The sequence below is a fragment of the Natator depressus genome, chromosome 9 (genome assembly GCF_965152275.1).
Source record: "Natator depressus isolate rNatDep1 chromosome 9, rNatDep2.hap1, whole genome shotgun sequence".
In the NCBI taxonomy this organism is placed as follows: Eukaryota; Metazoa; Chordata; order Testudines; family Cheloniidae; genus Natator; species Natator depressus.
Window position 1 is genome coordinate 3,722,480 of NC_134242.1, and position 14,617 is coordinate 3,737,096.

At 44.4% G+C, this 14,617-nt stretch overlaps 1 protein-coding gene across 3 annotated transcripts in view; it reads left to right on the forward strand.

Moving 5' to 3' along the window:
• Positions 1–14,617, forward strand: part of P3H2 (prolyl 3-hydroxylase 2) — a 120,231-nt gene that overhangs the window by 23,075 nt on the left and 82,539 nt on the right. The window contains exon 1 of one of the 3 annotated variants that reach the window (XM_074963350.1): positions 13,140–13,155. The exons of the other annotated variants lie outside the window; for them this stretch is intronic. Coding sequence (XP_074819451.1) covers positions 13,144–13,155 — 12 coding nt within the window. The 5' untranslated portion in view covers positions 13,140–13,143. Of the gene's footprint in view, positions 1–13,139; positions 13,156–14,617 lie in introns of those variants that run through there. 3 annotated transcript variants of the gene reach the window in all.

Genomic DNA, 14,617 nt, shown 5'->3' on the forward strand with positions numbered 1-14,617 from the left:
TTTTAAGAACCTGATTGTTTTTTCATTGTTCTTAAGATCCAAGGGTTTGGGTCTGTGTTCACCTATGCAAATTGGTGAGGATTTTTATCAAGCCTTCCCCAGGAAAGGGGGTATAGGGTTTGGGAGGATTTTGGGGGGAAAGACGTTTCCAAGCGGGCTCTTTCCTGGTTATATATTTGTTGACGCTTGGTGGTGGCAGTAATAAAGTCCAGGGGCAAAAGGTAAAAAAGTTTGTACCTTGGGGAAGTTTTAACCTAAGCTGGTAAAAATAAGCTTAGGGGGTTTTCATGCAGGTCCCCACATCTATACCCTAGAGTTCAGAGTGGGGAAGGAACCTTGACATGGTGGGATTAACTTGAAATCATTTTGAGATCAATTTGAGATTTTTTTTTTGAACCAGAAGCACAGATTTTAAACGGAAATATTTTTTTCCCTTTGGGCTGCTGGAAAGCAAGTTTTAAGCTGAAAGCAGTTAGAGGTTTTTTTGGTCTTTGCTTGGGGACCAGAGCAGAGACAAAAGGTAATTGTCTTTTGTGAGTTGGAGTTTTCTCTACCTAAAGGCAGGGTAGTTCACAAGTCTTCACAGACCTGAAGTTGTTTTTTACCTAAGAGCAACTACAGGGGTTTTCTGTCTATTTGCCTGGAGACAAAGGTGTTAGTTTTGGGGGGTTTTTTAAAGGATTTTTCTGTAGGCTGACCATCACGATCAGAGAACACAGGTATCCAGTTACAGCACAACCTGTTTTTGTTTTGAAAAGCCAAGTTTTTTGTTTGTTTTTTTAGTTCTAACTCTTGGGTGTAAAGTTAGTTAAAAACAGAGAGGCAAACATGACAGAAACCAAGGAAACAGCCAAAGAGGCTGCCCACAGGAGAGCTATGGAGGCCAAGGAAAAAGAAATTAAGAAAAAGTAAAAGAATCGCCTCTGTAAAATCAGGATGGTAAATACCTTACAGGGTAATTGGATTCAAAACATAGAGAATCTGTCTAGGCAAAACCTTAAGTTACAAAAAGACACAAAAACAGGAATATCCATTCCATTCAGCACAACTTATTTTCTCAGCCATTTAAACAAAACACAATCTAACGCATCTCTAACTAGATTGCTTATTAGCCCTTTACAGGAGTTCTGACCTGCATTCCTGCTCTGGTCTCAGCAAAAGCAACACACAGACAGAGAACCCTTTGTCCCCCTGCCCCCCCCAGCTTTGAAAGTATCTTGTCTCCTCATTGGTCATTTTGGTCAGGTGCCAGCGAGGTTATCTTTAGCTTCTTAACCCTTTACAGGTGAAAGGGTTTTTTCCTCTGGCCAGGAGGAGTTTAAAGGTGGTTAGCCTTCCCTTTATTTTTATGACAGCTTGCAAAGGGCTTTAATAGGGACCACAGAGATTCTCTTTCAGCAAGGATTTCAACTCGCAGACAGTGGATCACACATGAGCGTTCATAGCTCATGAAATAATTACCTCCTCCTGGCAAGGTTAGCTGAACTGCATTCATGGAAGGATGCTCTGGACTCTGCAGGATTGGGACCTTTTAATGCTTTTTGATTTTCATTAAAGTGAATGGGGAAAAAAAGTTACGTTTTTTGTACACTAGAATGAGCTCAGTTACTCAGACAAGTCATGACTGGGCCAAGCCTGGCTAGCTGTTAGTGGGTCACAACACAAGGTAGTATGATACCAAAATGTGTATTAAAAGCACCCTATAATTCCAGTGTTACAACACACCCTGCATTATATGTACCCTGATGTGTACGTTTTCAGGTTTCTTATTTAAACCCTTGCAAAGCTACTGAATTAGTGTGTTTTGTGCAAAAATGCTCTTTTAAGAAGCATGTTGAGCTTTTGAAAAAAGTGTAGTTGTTGTGGTGGGAAACTCTCTGCCAGCTGCTGTGGGTTATTGTGGAATTTGAGCTAAGTCCTTTAGTCCTAGAGTCGGGGTATAATGTTTATTAGGAATCTTTTTTTTTTCCCTCTCTAAAGGGTCCGTTAATCCCATTAAATTTAAAGCAGCAGGAGGATAGTAATTGGAGAAATTAACTGATTTATTTGTTCAATTCCGGTGCATTTTTCCGGGAATAGAATAGAAAATGATTGCGTATATTCATGTGAAGTAAGAAGAGCTGTTGCTAGAGTTCATATTGTAGGTAGCCCGTTGGAAGATCACCTTGGTTAAAGTACATACATTTCCTTTCATAGACTTCCGTCTTTCACGGCAGCCATGACTTTTTTCTGGCCAATGAATTCCTAATGTGTAACCCACACTAATCCAGTGTGGATCTTTGTCCCTTGTCTAGTGGCTAGACCTAGTTCCCCTTAGCTCAGTGGCTCATGTTGGATTAATGTGGGTTGCACCAGATGGGAGAGAACCGAAGTTATTTCATTTGTATTTGCCTGGCAAGGTGTTCAGTGCAGTCTCCTGTAGGAGAGCAGTGGTTACCCATAATGAGCGTGTGAACTATTGACAGACTCTAATCTAATGGTGACAGAGGCAGGTCACTGATTCAGAGCGATCTGGATCTCTTGGTAAACTGGGCACAAGCAAACTACACTTTTTAATGTGGCTACATGTAAATGTATTATTTGTTTATGAACAAAGAATGTAGACTGCACTTACGGGATGGGGGACCCTATCCTGAGAAGCAGTGACCTTGAAAAAGTTTTGGATGTCATGGTGGCTAATCAGCTGAACATGAGCGCCTAGTGCGATGCTGTGGCCAAAAGGGCTAATGAGATCCTGGGATGCATAAACAGGGGAGATCTTGAGTAGGAGTAGAGAGGTTATTTTACCTCTGTATTTGGCACTTGTGATACCACTGCTGGAATAATGTATCCAGTTCTGGTTCCCACAATTCAAGAAGCATGTTGATAAATTGGAGAGGGTTCAAAGAAGAGCCATGAGAATGATTAAAGGATTAGAAAATCCTGCCTTATAGTAATAGACTCAAAGAGCTCGATCTATTTAGCATAACAAAGAGAAGGTTAAGGGGTGATTTGATAACAATCTGCAAGTATCTACATGGGGAACAAATATTTAATAATGGGCTCTTCAGTCTAGTAGAGAAAGGTCTAACCTGATCAAGTGACTGGAAACTGAAACTAGGCAAATTTAGACCAGAAATAAAGTGTAAATTTTTAACAGCGAGAGTAATTAACCATTGGAACAATTTACCAAAGGTCGTGATGGGTTCTCCGTCACCGATTAATTTTTAAATCGAGATGGGATGTTTTCCTAAAAGCTCTGCTCTAGGAATTACGTTGGGGCAGGTCTCTGGCCTGTGCTCTGCAGGGGCTGAGACTAGATGATCACAGTGGTCCCTTCTGCCTTGGAATCTAGACATCTATAAATAAAGGTGGAATAAATAGGGATGAGTTGAATAGACGTGGCTGTGTCACAAATGTTGCCACAGCCCATGTTCACCCACTGTTGGAAATACGCATTATTCAATCTGGAGAATAAATACAAAGTCCAAATAAATTATTAGTTATTCATTTATATTTCACCTGTGCGAAATTGTCATGAAGTGTTCGAATTTTAACAGTAGCAAACCAACTGCTTACGGACTGGACTATTTAGCTGTGCTCAGAGTGCTTCTTCATAACTAAGACGGATTCCATTTCATCTCGTGCATCCTTCACAAATAGTTCCAGTTAGATACACCTCTGCAAACCCACTGAAGGGAATGTGGTGGCACAGGTGTCCCTGAGGGCAGATTTTGCAAATAACACATGGTAAGGAAGGAACCCAGCTTGACTATGAGCCCAGGTTGAATATGCTGCATTGGCAGTTAGGAAAGGACAATCTTTGTACTTGTACACTGTGCCTGTTTGTTATGGAGACAGCAGGCATGGATCACCACATGGTGTTTGTAGAGTCACTTTTCAGAGTAGAACCACTCTTCCAAGCATTGTGATTTAGATGTAATTAGATAACTAGTGCACTTACTGACTCTGACATCTTGGTTAATTAAACTGACTTGAACTGAATTTCTGAGCAGAGACAAGAGCAAGATTTTTCAAAGCACACAGCATTGGCCTGATTCTGCTTCCCTTCAAGTCTACAGGAGTTTCACTTATTCAGGGGGAGCAGATTATGCCGACACTGGGTGCTTTCTCTCAGGGCAAATAAACAGTGGTGTCCTACCTGAGGCAAATGACGGACAAAGAAATGAATTTGTCATTTCCTGGGGTGGCGTAACACCGGCAATATTCTCTCTGACAGCTCACGTGCTCCATGCTCATTTGGAAAAACGTTGTACTCTGCTAAATCGGGAAGGCTGTTGATATTTAGCTTCCTTTCAGGTTATGCTCCCTGTCTTGGAAACTGGCCGTACGACAATTGCATATTTTCTTCAGGGGAGGGGTAAGGCTCTTGTTTCCCACAGGCTCTGGTGTATCCCTTATTCTTTGCTGAGTCAAACATTTGCCATTGCAAAATCCTTTGAGGTCTGACTCCCGGGAGTTTCGTGTCTATTCCAGTTTTCCCACCCCTGCAAATTCCCCAGCTGGATATGGTGGTTTCTGCCCAGAATAGAACACAGGTCACTGACTGGCCAAGAGATATTTCCTTCCGGAGCATCTGGTCTGTACTGTGTGTTCAATTAACACATGGGACCTGCTCAGCCTTACCTAAATGAAGGCTTCTCACCCAAGTCTCTGGCTGTGGGTAGGATTATTTGGGCTGTTATAGCTGTCGGCAAACTCTTAGCCCCTAGCTGTGCTAAGCTAATGGCTGCTGCAGCTGCTACATCTGTGGAAGGGACACTTCTATTCAGAGTAGAAATAGCAACATAGATCCAGTCTGGCAGGTGACAAAAAAAGCCCTGCCTTCATCCGGAGCTGCTCAGGCCAAGATTTTAGAAAACAGGCGCTGAAAGTTAGGCTCCCAAACCCGTATTTAAAACAGCAGCTGGGAGCGTGCTTCCCAGCGCGGGTGGGCAAGCAACACTAGCTGTGCTTAAATTAACATGCTAAAAATAGCAACGTAGCCACAAATGCATGGCAAGCAGGTTGGGCTAGCCACCCCCATAGGTACTTGGCGGTCAGGCCAACTAGCTCAGGCTTCCTCCCATTCAGTTGTGGTCACAGTGCTATTTTTAGTCTCTATCTGCACTGGGAAGCACGCTCCCAGCTGCTGTGGAGACATACCCCAAATAAGTAGCTTGGTCTTCAGAAGCCCTGAGTCCATTAACCTCAGCTTCAGGCTACTAACTTTGCCTTGGCGTTGGAGAGATGAACGTATTCTTGCCACACCTCCATATAGTAATGACACAGTCTCACCCTAATCATAGAATCATAGAATATCAGGATTGGAAGGGACCTCAGGAGGTCATTCTAAATCATTAGGTGTTCTTATGGCTGGTGATAGGTGATCTTATAAAAACCCAGCCAGAGAAATTGTTCTGAGACCCTGTTGTGGGAAGGCCCCAGCGTCATGATGGTCATCCAAAAGAGAGAGTAGTTTTAGGAGAAAGGGTTAGCATTTCTCTCTTCCAGCACCTCAATTAGAAGCAGCCCTCCTGGAGCAGAGTCTGGAAAGTGTAAAGATTCTTGGCTTGTGTCATTCTTAGTGATGCACAGACTCGTCATTTGGTTATCAACCTGTCGAGGAACAGTAGAGCCCTCGTTAGTATTCCAAGTCACAGAAGTCATTCTAGTCTCCTGAAACTTTTAATCCTTGTACAAGAAGCATGCAGATGGTGTCAGTTCATTTGCTTTGACTTTATCTTGCCGAGGTGGAGGAGGTGGGTGGGGTAGGGTTACCAGTTTTGGTTGGATGTATTCCTGGAGATTTCATCACATGACGTTAGTCTTTAATTAAAGACTAACCTTTAATTCCTGGAGACTCCAGGCCAATCCTGGAAGGTTGGCAACCCTAGGTAGGCGGTGGGAAATGATGGTAGGTGTGTTATTTACTGATTCATGTGGATGTTGACTTGTGTGTTCTGGGATAAATCCCAGCACCTTCTGAATGGTTATTTTTAATCTGAAAGATTCAAAGAGCCGATGTGAATAACATGATGCAGTTTGCCGATCCCTTGTGCAAAGCAAAGTTTCAGCTAAGACGTACCACCTTTTTAAAGCGAGGGAAACGAAAGTCAGGGTTATTGGAGTCCCTGCTGGGGAGCTGAAGACTGGGTGAACATTTGCAGGGATAGGGTGAAATGCAGGCTATGCTGGGAGCTTTGCAACTGCCTGGATGTCTTTTGGGCTAACCTTTGTGCCTTGGAACTAGCACTGCAGACGGACTTTCTAATCCTGCATTTTGAAGGATGCCCATTTCTTCCGCAGCTTCTTTCTTTCACCCACCTCCTCTCCGGTTCCATGTCATTGGGTGCTACGGATGCCAAGGGTTCACTCTCTAAATATCTGCTCTTAACTGAGGTCCTGATCTGCAAGAGACTGAGAAGCTATTGGAAAATGCCCAGTTCCCTCAGCTTTTGGTTTCAGTAGAGTTGAGGGCTCTGGGCATCTCTCCGGATCAGGCTCTTACCAGGAACGGCTTGTTTGGAAGGTGGGAGGGTTGTTGTAAATTCCACTCTGATATAGACCAGTTTCATTTGATTTGAAACAAGGTCACATTCCCAGATGTGTATTCTGCAGCTTGCCCTGAAACCCATTCCTTGTGTTGTTTTCAGGTCCCTCAGACTGAAAACAAACAAACAAATGTGAAGTGCAACTTGGATACCAAATGAGGTCATCTGACAAGAAAACCCACTTGTCCCAAGTTTTTATTGTAGCTGCTGTTTCTCACCTATATTCTTACCATTGAAGATGCAACTGGTTAGTGGAGTTAGCAAAATAATTTTGCAGACATCTTCCATTACGTCCCCCTTTCTGGGAGGAAACGTGAGGAAAGAGGGTGGTTTTCACGGTCCGTATCATATCAAATGTGAGTCAGTCAAAGGATCCAGGATTTTTAAGTGCAAGTGAGAAGCATAACTGTGAGCAGTAAGTAATAAAATTTCACTTTTCCAGGCCCCAGCATTTCTGGTTGTCCCAAGTTGCTGGACTGGTGGGTTTCTCCTAGTGTGATATCCTCTGTTATTTGGATAAATAAGATTAGTGTCTATTGACATTGAGAAGCGAAGCCAAGCCATTATTTTGATTCCAATGAAATGTAATTAAAGTAACGAGCCTCTTTTCTTTTGTGTGCACGTGCACTTGGAAGATGGTTTTATTCCCCTGGCAGAACCCTCAGGAATCCCTGAGAAAGGAGGAAAGATGCCGAAAAGGGAGCAGATCCAAGAATGAGGAAATGCAGTTGTCGTTACCAGATGGTATCTTGCACAGTGTGTAAACGCTTCAGGGTTTGGGATTTGTTCTGCATGTTTTGTTTGTGCTCAAAGAAGTTTTCTGGACAGTTTGGAAAATTTCTGGGTGCTGTTCCCAGTGCCTTGGTAGGGTGTGTGTGTGGACTGAGTCACCAATACACAATACATTCTACATACGATCTCCTTCTGGTGTTTTAAGTTCTCTGCAAAATGAACTATGACTCTCTTGTTGTTTTCAAGTCTTCTGCCCTTCCGTTGTAGAGCTGTGTAAGAATTATTTCTCCCCACAGTGCGGTGTTGCATCTGTAGTTGTGCTCTGTGTGTGTGTGTGTGTGTGTGTGTGTGTGTGTGTGATGGTGAGGGAGGGGAGTTACCCGTTTCTTTTGAACCGTCTGCAAAGTAGGGGTAGGGGTGTGTGAGCCCACAGTTGTGCATGAAGTTACATAGACCTGGGGTTGAAAATGTATCTGTAAATCTCTTCGCGGATGAGGAGTGGGTTAAAACTGGTCCTTCCCACCTAGCAATCGTTTATGGATACAGATCGGGGATGAATATGGCCAGTGTTAACATTGACAGGGTGTGCAAGAGGCCACGGGACAAGGCTAAGGGCAGAAATGCTGAAATCACTGAGGAAGTTGCATTGGGTGCCAAAGGATCCCTGAATAATAGCAGGGGAGGCCTGAGTTTTTATTCCCAGATAACACTGACTTTGTTCAGCTTCCAGTACAGATTCCCTGGCTCCCAGCACACAGGCCTGTGTGATACCAGGTCCCCACTGAGTGGCAGTTCAGGAACCTGCACAGGAAATATTGGATTTCTGCATGTGGTATGTAAAAGTGGAAGATAAGGCTGACGTGCCAAAGGGGCATTCCAGAGCGTAGGCTACACATTGTTGGGTATTACACAGCCGTGGTGCCCACCTACGGCATCCAGCTGAGAAGAACCTCCAAAAGCAGAAAGGCATGGGACTAGATCTCTGTTTCAGGACCCAGCAAAATAAGATGACATCACTGAGTCTGAGCTGGCTGCATTCAGAGGGGCTTCAGAACACTATACAGACAGTAACTGGAGCTGAAGACTTTGAATTCCTTAGTGTCTTGCCGAGTTGTCTGTGGTCTCGTATATGTAAGCAAAGTCTTCTCTAGTGGGTAACTTAGAGTTATCTGATCCAGACAGAGGAAGTCTCTCACCATTCTCATCCTCTGAGCTAGCTTGGATTCTTTATAAATTGACTTTATTTAGTTAACTGGAACCTGAGGTTTAGGGTCTGATCTACTGCCCATTGAAATCAGTGGAAAGGCTCCCGTTGACTTCACTGGGCTTTGGATCAGTCCTTTTAGATCACACGTCTTTGTCAAACTCCACGTTGGATGATTAGCTTTCTGCCTTTCTAAATTCCTTCTGTGTTTTCAAATGTAGACAGCACTGAACTGTGCAGCTCAAGCCCCTTCTACACTAGAGATCGTCATGGATAAAACCGCTTGGAATTACCAGCTTGTGTGCGGAAGAGGGGACATCCTGTCTGATTCTCCCCAAACCGCCTCACACCTTTAGGAAACTGAGATGGAATTTTTCCCTGCTTCTGTAGTGCCCCCACTACAAAGAGAGGTTGTGAGAGCCCTGAATTCCTCCTGGCCTTATCCTTAAAGCAAGTGATTAATTTGCATTTGCAGATAAATCAAAATGAATGCTGTTGCCTGCTTTATTTCCCCTCTGCCCCTTTGCAGAACAGATCACTAGAATGGATGGGTAATAATTACTAGCATCAACCACCTTGCAGAGCACTGCTTCAAATAGCTTTCCATGTAGTCTTTCTGCTCTGTTTACAAGATAAGTTCCCAATGTTTAAAAGTTCTAGTTAAAAAGCTTATCCTATTAACAGCTGTCCACTTTTTTTTTTTTTTTTTTTTTTTTTTTAAGCGTGACGGGGGAGTTGAAGTTCATTTGTTTATGGGTGAGCAGGTTTTGTTGGCCTGCCAAGCAGCAAGGAGTGCTTGGCGGGGTGATGCTGAAAACATGCAGGCCAAAAAATATAAATGTCTCAAAATTAAGGACGTATGCTCTAAATTTTTCTTTCAGTTTTTGTAGAAAAAGTTTGCTTCATATTACAGAGGGAGAGTGGAAGAAGGAATGGAGAAAGGCCAGTGTTTCAGACACCGGTTGGTACGAGAAGGGAACCAAAGCAAACACCGTCAATTTATGGCAGTGGCTCTCAACCTTTCCAGATGACTGTGCCCCTTTCAGGAGTCTGATTTGTCTTGTGTGTACCCCGAGTTTCCCCTCACTTAAAAACTGCTTGCTTACAAAATCAGACCTAAAAATACAAAAGTGTCCTGGCACACTGTTACTGAAAAATGGCTGGCTTTTTCATTGTTACCATATATTTATAAAATAAATCAATTGGAATATAAATATTGTCCGTACATTTCAGTGTATAGTATACAGAGCAGTAGAAACAAGTCATTGTCTGTACGAAATTTTAGTTTGTCCTGACTTCGCTAGTGTTTTTTATGGAGCCTGTTGTAAAACTAGGCAAATCTCTAGATGAGCTGGTTTACCGCCTGGAAGACCTCTGTGTGCCCCCAGTGGTATGTGTACCCTGGCTGAGGACCACTAGTTTATGGCTTCTAAAGATGGAAGCAGTACTGTAACAGGGCACTGATCTGGGGCATATGCAAGTGACCCAATGCCCTGTTTCAAGGCTCTGGCTGATGAGTTGAGTCAGGTGACAACCTTGAGACAACACTTCCTCTAAGAGGAAACCTACTCAAGGAGGAAGATGGAAGGATCAAGAGGGACTCTCTGCACCAGCCAGGCAGAAGGTCTGATAGGAGACAGAGAGCAAAAATGGTCTAGTGGTTAGGACACTAACCTAGGTCTCAGGGGACCCATGTTCTGCCACAAACTTCCTGTGTGACCTTGGGCAAACCGCTTAGTCTCTCTGTGCCTCAGTTCCCATCTGTACAATGAGGATAACCGCACTGCCCTGCACCACAAGGTTGAAGGTTGTGAAGGTTGAAGACACGAAAGATTGTGAGGTGCTCAGATACAGCAATGGGAGGGGGGGGCCCAGACTGATACCTGTGGGAAGCAGTGGCAGAAACCTTAATGGGAAGAGGCTATAGGAAAGTCCAGGAAGGAACTATAGACATTGAGCTGAGAGGGAACTGTTTTGTTAAACATAGAAAATCCCAGCGAAAGGGAGTGAAATCCCTGCCGTTGTTCCAAGCCTTATTCAACATACTGGCCGGGGAGTTGGGCCACCAGCTTTTACCCCACGGGTGTGCTTTGCAGTACGTCCTAAACAGGCATCCAGGCACCATCGGCCATCACTGAAGCCACCTGTTAAACAGGGTGATCAAAGATATTAGAGGATGTTGCCTTCCCACATTGAGGACCATGCCTGGTATTATTTCTGGAACTGGGATTAGCACAAGTTTTCCAAGAAGAAACTTGCAACCCCCATGGCTTTACAACTGTCTGCTTAATTTCATCTTTATGTATTTAAAAAATAGATATGAGATCTTGGAGCCAGCATGTATTCAGACAGTCGTGATGACTGCTTCTGGCATGTTTAAGAGCAAACACCCTGTATCTTGGACCAGTGGCAAGGAAGCTAATGAGGTGTCTGGAACCAGAGTGTGAAAATTTGAAGCTGTAGCAAAGGGCTGGAATTTGATGCCTTTTGAGGTAGTGGAAATTTAGTACTTGGGGGAATAAAAAATATGGATCTTGGTGAAACTGCTTTTAAGGGAACTGGACAGGTCAGGGGATTAGTAATGATCTGTGGCACTTCTTAACCTTAGAGTCCTTCATTCCACTCCTGCTCAGGCCACTGATAATGACTGATGGTAATTTCCACCCAAAGGGAGTTTTGGGGCCCATGTGAAATGAGTTGGGTAATCTTAGTTCTCTTCTTAGTTGTCCCATGTGGTGAAAACCCCCATTGCAATTGGCATCATTCCTTGCAGTCTTGCCATAAAGGCGGTGGGGATCGAATATAGCTGGAGACCGTAACATCACCATCCATAGAGGTGGTATTTCCAGGGGTTGGCATATTTTCAATGCAGTGTGGTAAAGCTTCCAGAGCGGAGAAGATTTCATTGATCTGGGCTGTCAACCCAGCATGTCTGACAAACACTGGATTTATACAAAGATGTGATACATTTATTCCCCTTCCCACCGAAAGGTTGAGGATTGCCTGTTTTTATGCATTGGCTTAGGGCCTCGGTCTCTAAGAAGAATCTGATTAGGGCATGTGATACGTGTTGCTTGGGAAAGTGGGAGAGTATCTACAGCACCATGCTGTTCAACAGGCTATGAATACGGGCCCACTGGCGCTAATGAGTGCCTGGAAGAGGCTCCTTTACGAGCCGTCCAGTGTCTCCAGATCCTTTCCTTTAGCCCAGGTAAGAGCACATAACCCCTCTGCTGTAAGCATCTTGCCCAAGTACATTCACTCATTATCAGGTAGCCTTCCTGTCCAGTCTCCATAATTCAGACTTCTTAAAAACAAGATACCACAGGCTACGCTTGTCTTTGACCTACACCTTTGGTAACCCATATGGGGTTTGGTGTCCATTAGGTTGCGCCGGTTGAGAGGGGGCAGCGTTAGGCTGCACCATCTCAGAATGGCTCGAGGTCCATACCCCATCCTGTCCAACATAAGCCAGGTCTCAGTGCTCTGGGCATTCTTGGCTTCCAGGCTTGATTGTAACAACACACTGTGCTTGGGAATGAAACCAGATACATAAAATAATATCTAGCAAGTACAAGAAGTTGCTGGCTTGTCAGATATGGGTCTCTTGTCACCCTAGTGCTCTGATTGCCTCAGTGGTTGTCCATAGTCTAGCGAGTTTAAGATCTAGGTGTTGGTCTTCAGAGCTCTCGGTGTGCTTGGGCTGGGCTCTAGCACCAGACCCCACATCTTTCTCTACAAATCCTTCCATGATTGCTGCACTGCCCAAGAACAATGAGCTTCTCAATGACACGGGTAGGACTGGGGATGAAGTCTTTTCAGTGGCTGTCCCATGACTGTGGAACTCCCTTCCACGTGACTGAATCCTGGCCATGATGCTCACCCCTTCAGGAACGAATGCAAAATCTTTGCTATAGCTTTCCCATAATATAAAATCTTTTACCTGTCCTTGGCGGGGTGTGTGTGTGTGTGGGGGGGGGGGGAGACGAAAGAATTTAGGTCAACATGTGGACCATCCATGTGATTTTATGTTGGTAAGGCATCAGTTGGTACAATTACAGATACAATTACGTAGAAGGATAGAAACAATTATTTTTAAATTTATTCCCATCTTAGTTTAGGGCTCTCACTTTCCCTTAGGATGTTACAGTTCATTATTTTTCCCTTGTACAAGAGGAGCAAGCTCCATATGTTTGTTTTCTTGCTTTGGCATGTTCATGCCAAATGATGTGTTTGATCTTTAAGGTTTCCTCTGTAGCCTTGTTTCTGGGTCCCATAATTCAAGATGGCTGCAGTAAGATCTCAGAAGTACTATAGATGTTACAGGTAAAAGGAAAAGCTGAATTACTTGTGTGTAATATTTTCTGGGTTTCATTGGCATCCATATCTAGCCTGTCCCACTAAACAGGAGGGCGAGATTCATTCCAGTTTTTAACTAATGTAGAATGTATTGAACTGCCGATGCTTGCTAGGAAAATAATCAACCTCTCCAGTGGACCTGGCCTCACTTCTGACATAAACTCTGTGCTATCTTTGCAGATGACTTTCAGGGGGCGGTAAACCCTCAGTATTCTCTTCCTTCTGGAGGTCTGGGAAAGAACCAAAAAAGTCAACTGCTAATGTTCTGTATCCAACCAGGCGAGCGATTATTATTAAGAAGTATGGGCTGGATGAATGGACTATAAGGTGGGTAGAAAGTTGGCTAGATTGTCGGGCTCAACGGGTAGTGATCAATGGCTCCATGTCTAATTGGCAGCCGGTATCAAGTGGAGTGCCCCAAGGGTCGGTCCTGGGGCCGGTTTTGTTCAATATCTTCATAAATGATCTGGAGGATGGTGTGGATTGCACCCTCAGCAATCCTATCCCTACCCTCCAGCGTATCTACCTCTCCTCCCAGACACTAAACTGGGAGGAGAGGTAGATACCCTGGAGGGTAGGGATAGGATACAGAGGACCTAGACAAATTAGAGGATTGGGCCAAAAGAAATCTGATGAGGTTCAACAAGGACAAATGCAGAGTCCTGCACTTAGGACGGAAAAATCCCATGCACTGCTACAGACTAGGGACCGAATGGCTCGGCAGCAGTTCTGCAGAAAAGGACCTAGGGGTTACAGTGGACGAGAAGCTGGATATGAGTCAACAGTGTGCCCTTGTTGCCAAGAAGGCCAATGGCATTTTGGGATGTATAAGTAGGGGCATTGCCAGCAGATCGAGGGACGTGATCGTTCCCCTCTATTCGACATTGGTGAGGCCTCATCTGGAGTACTGTGTCCAGTTTGGGGCCCCACACCACAAGAAGGATGTGGAAAAATTGGAAAGCGTCCAGCGGAGGGCAACAAAAATGATTAGGGGACTGGAACACATGACTTATGAGGAGAGGCTGAGGGAACTGGGATTATTTAATCTGCAGAAGAGAACAATGAGGGGGGATTTGATAGCTGCTTTCAACTACCTGAAAGGGGGTTCCAAAGAGGATGGATCTAGACTATTCTCAGTGGTAGAAGAGGACAGGACAAGGAGTAATGGTCTCAAGTTGCAGTGGGGGAGGTTTAGGTTGGATATTAGGAAAAACTTTTTCACTAGGAGGGCGGTGAAACACTGGAATGGGTTACCTAGGGAGGTGGTGGAATTTCCTTCCTTAGATATTTTTAAGGTCAGGCTTGACAAAGCCCTGGCTGGGATGATTTAGTTGGGGATTGACCCTGCTTTGAGCAGGGGTTGGACTAGATGACCTCCTGAGGTCCCTTCCAATCCTGATATTCTGTGATTCTGTTGTACCACACCATGGGCCTGATCGTGCTCCTATTGAAGTCCATGGGAGTTCTGCCATTGACTTTGGTGGGAACAGGAGTGGGACATGAGGTCAGTGCCACATCACACACGAGGCTCGCTGTGAATAGATATGGATGTTTTGAATGAATGTTAGCACTAATCCTGAACTCTTCTAGTGCGTGTTATGTCAAGAGAGAAGCTAGGTATTTTCTAATACTTATCACTACCAGCCTTTGCAGACAAGAATATGACATGATGCCTAACATCCAAGTTCAGCTGTTGCTCTAGGCCAGTGGTGGGCAACTTGCGGGCCGCATGCAGCCCATCAGAGTAATCTGATTGTGAGCCATGAGACATTTTGTTGACGTTGGCCAT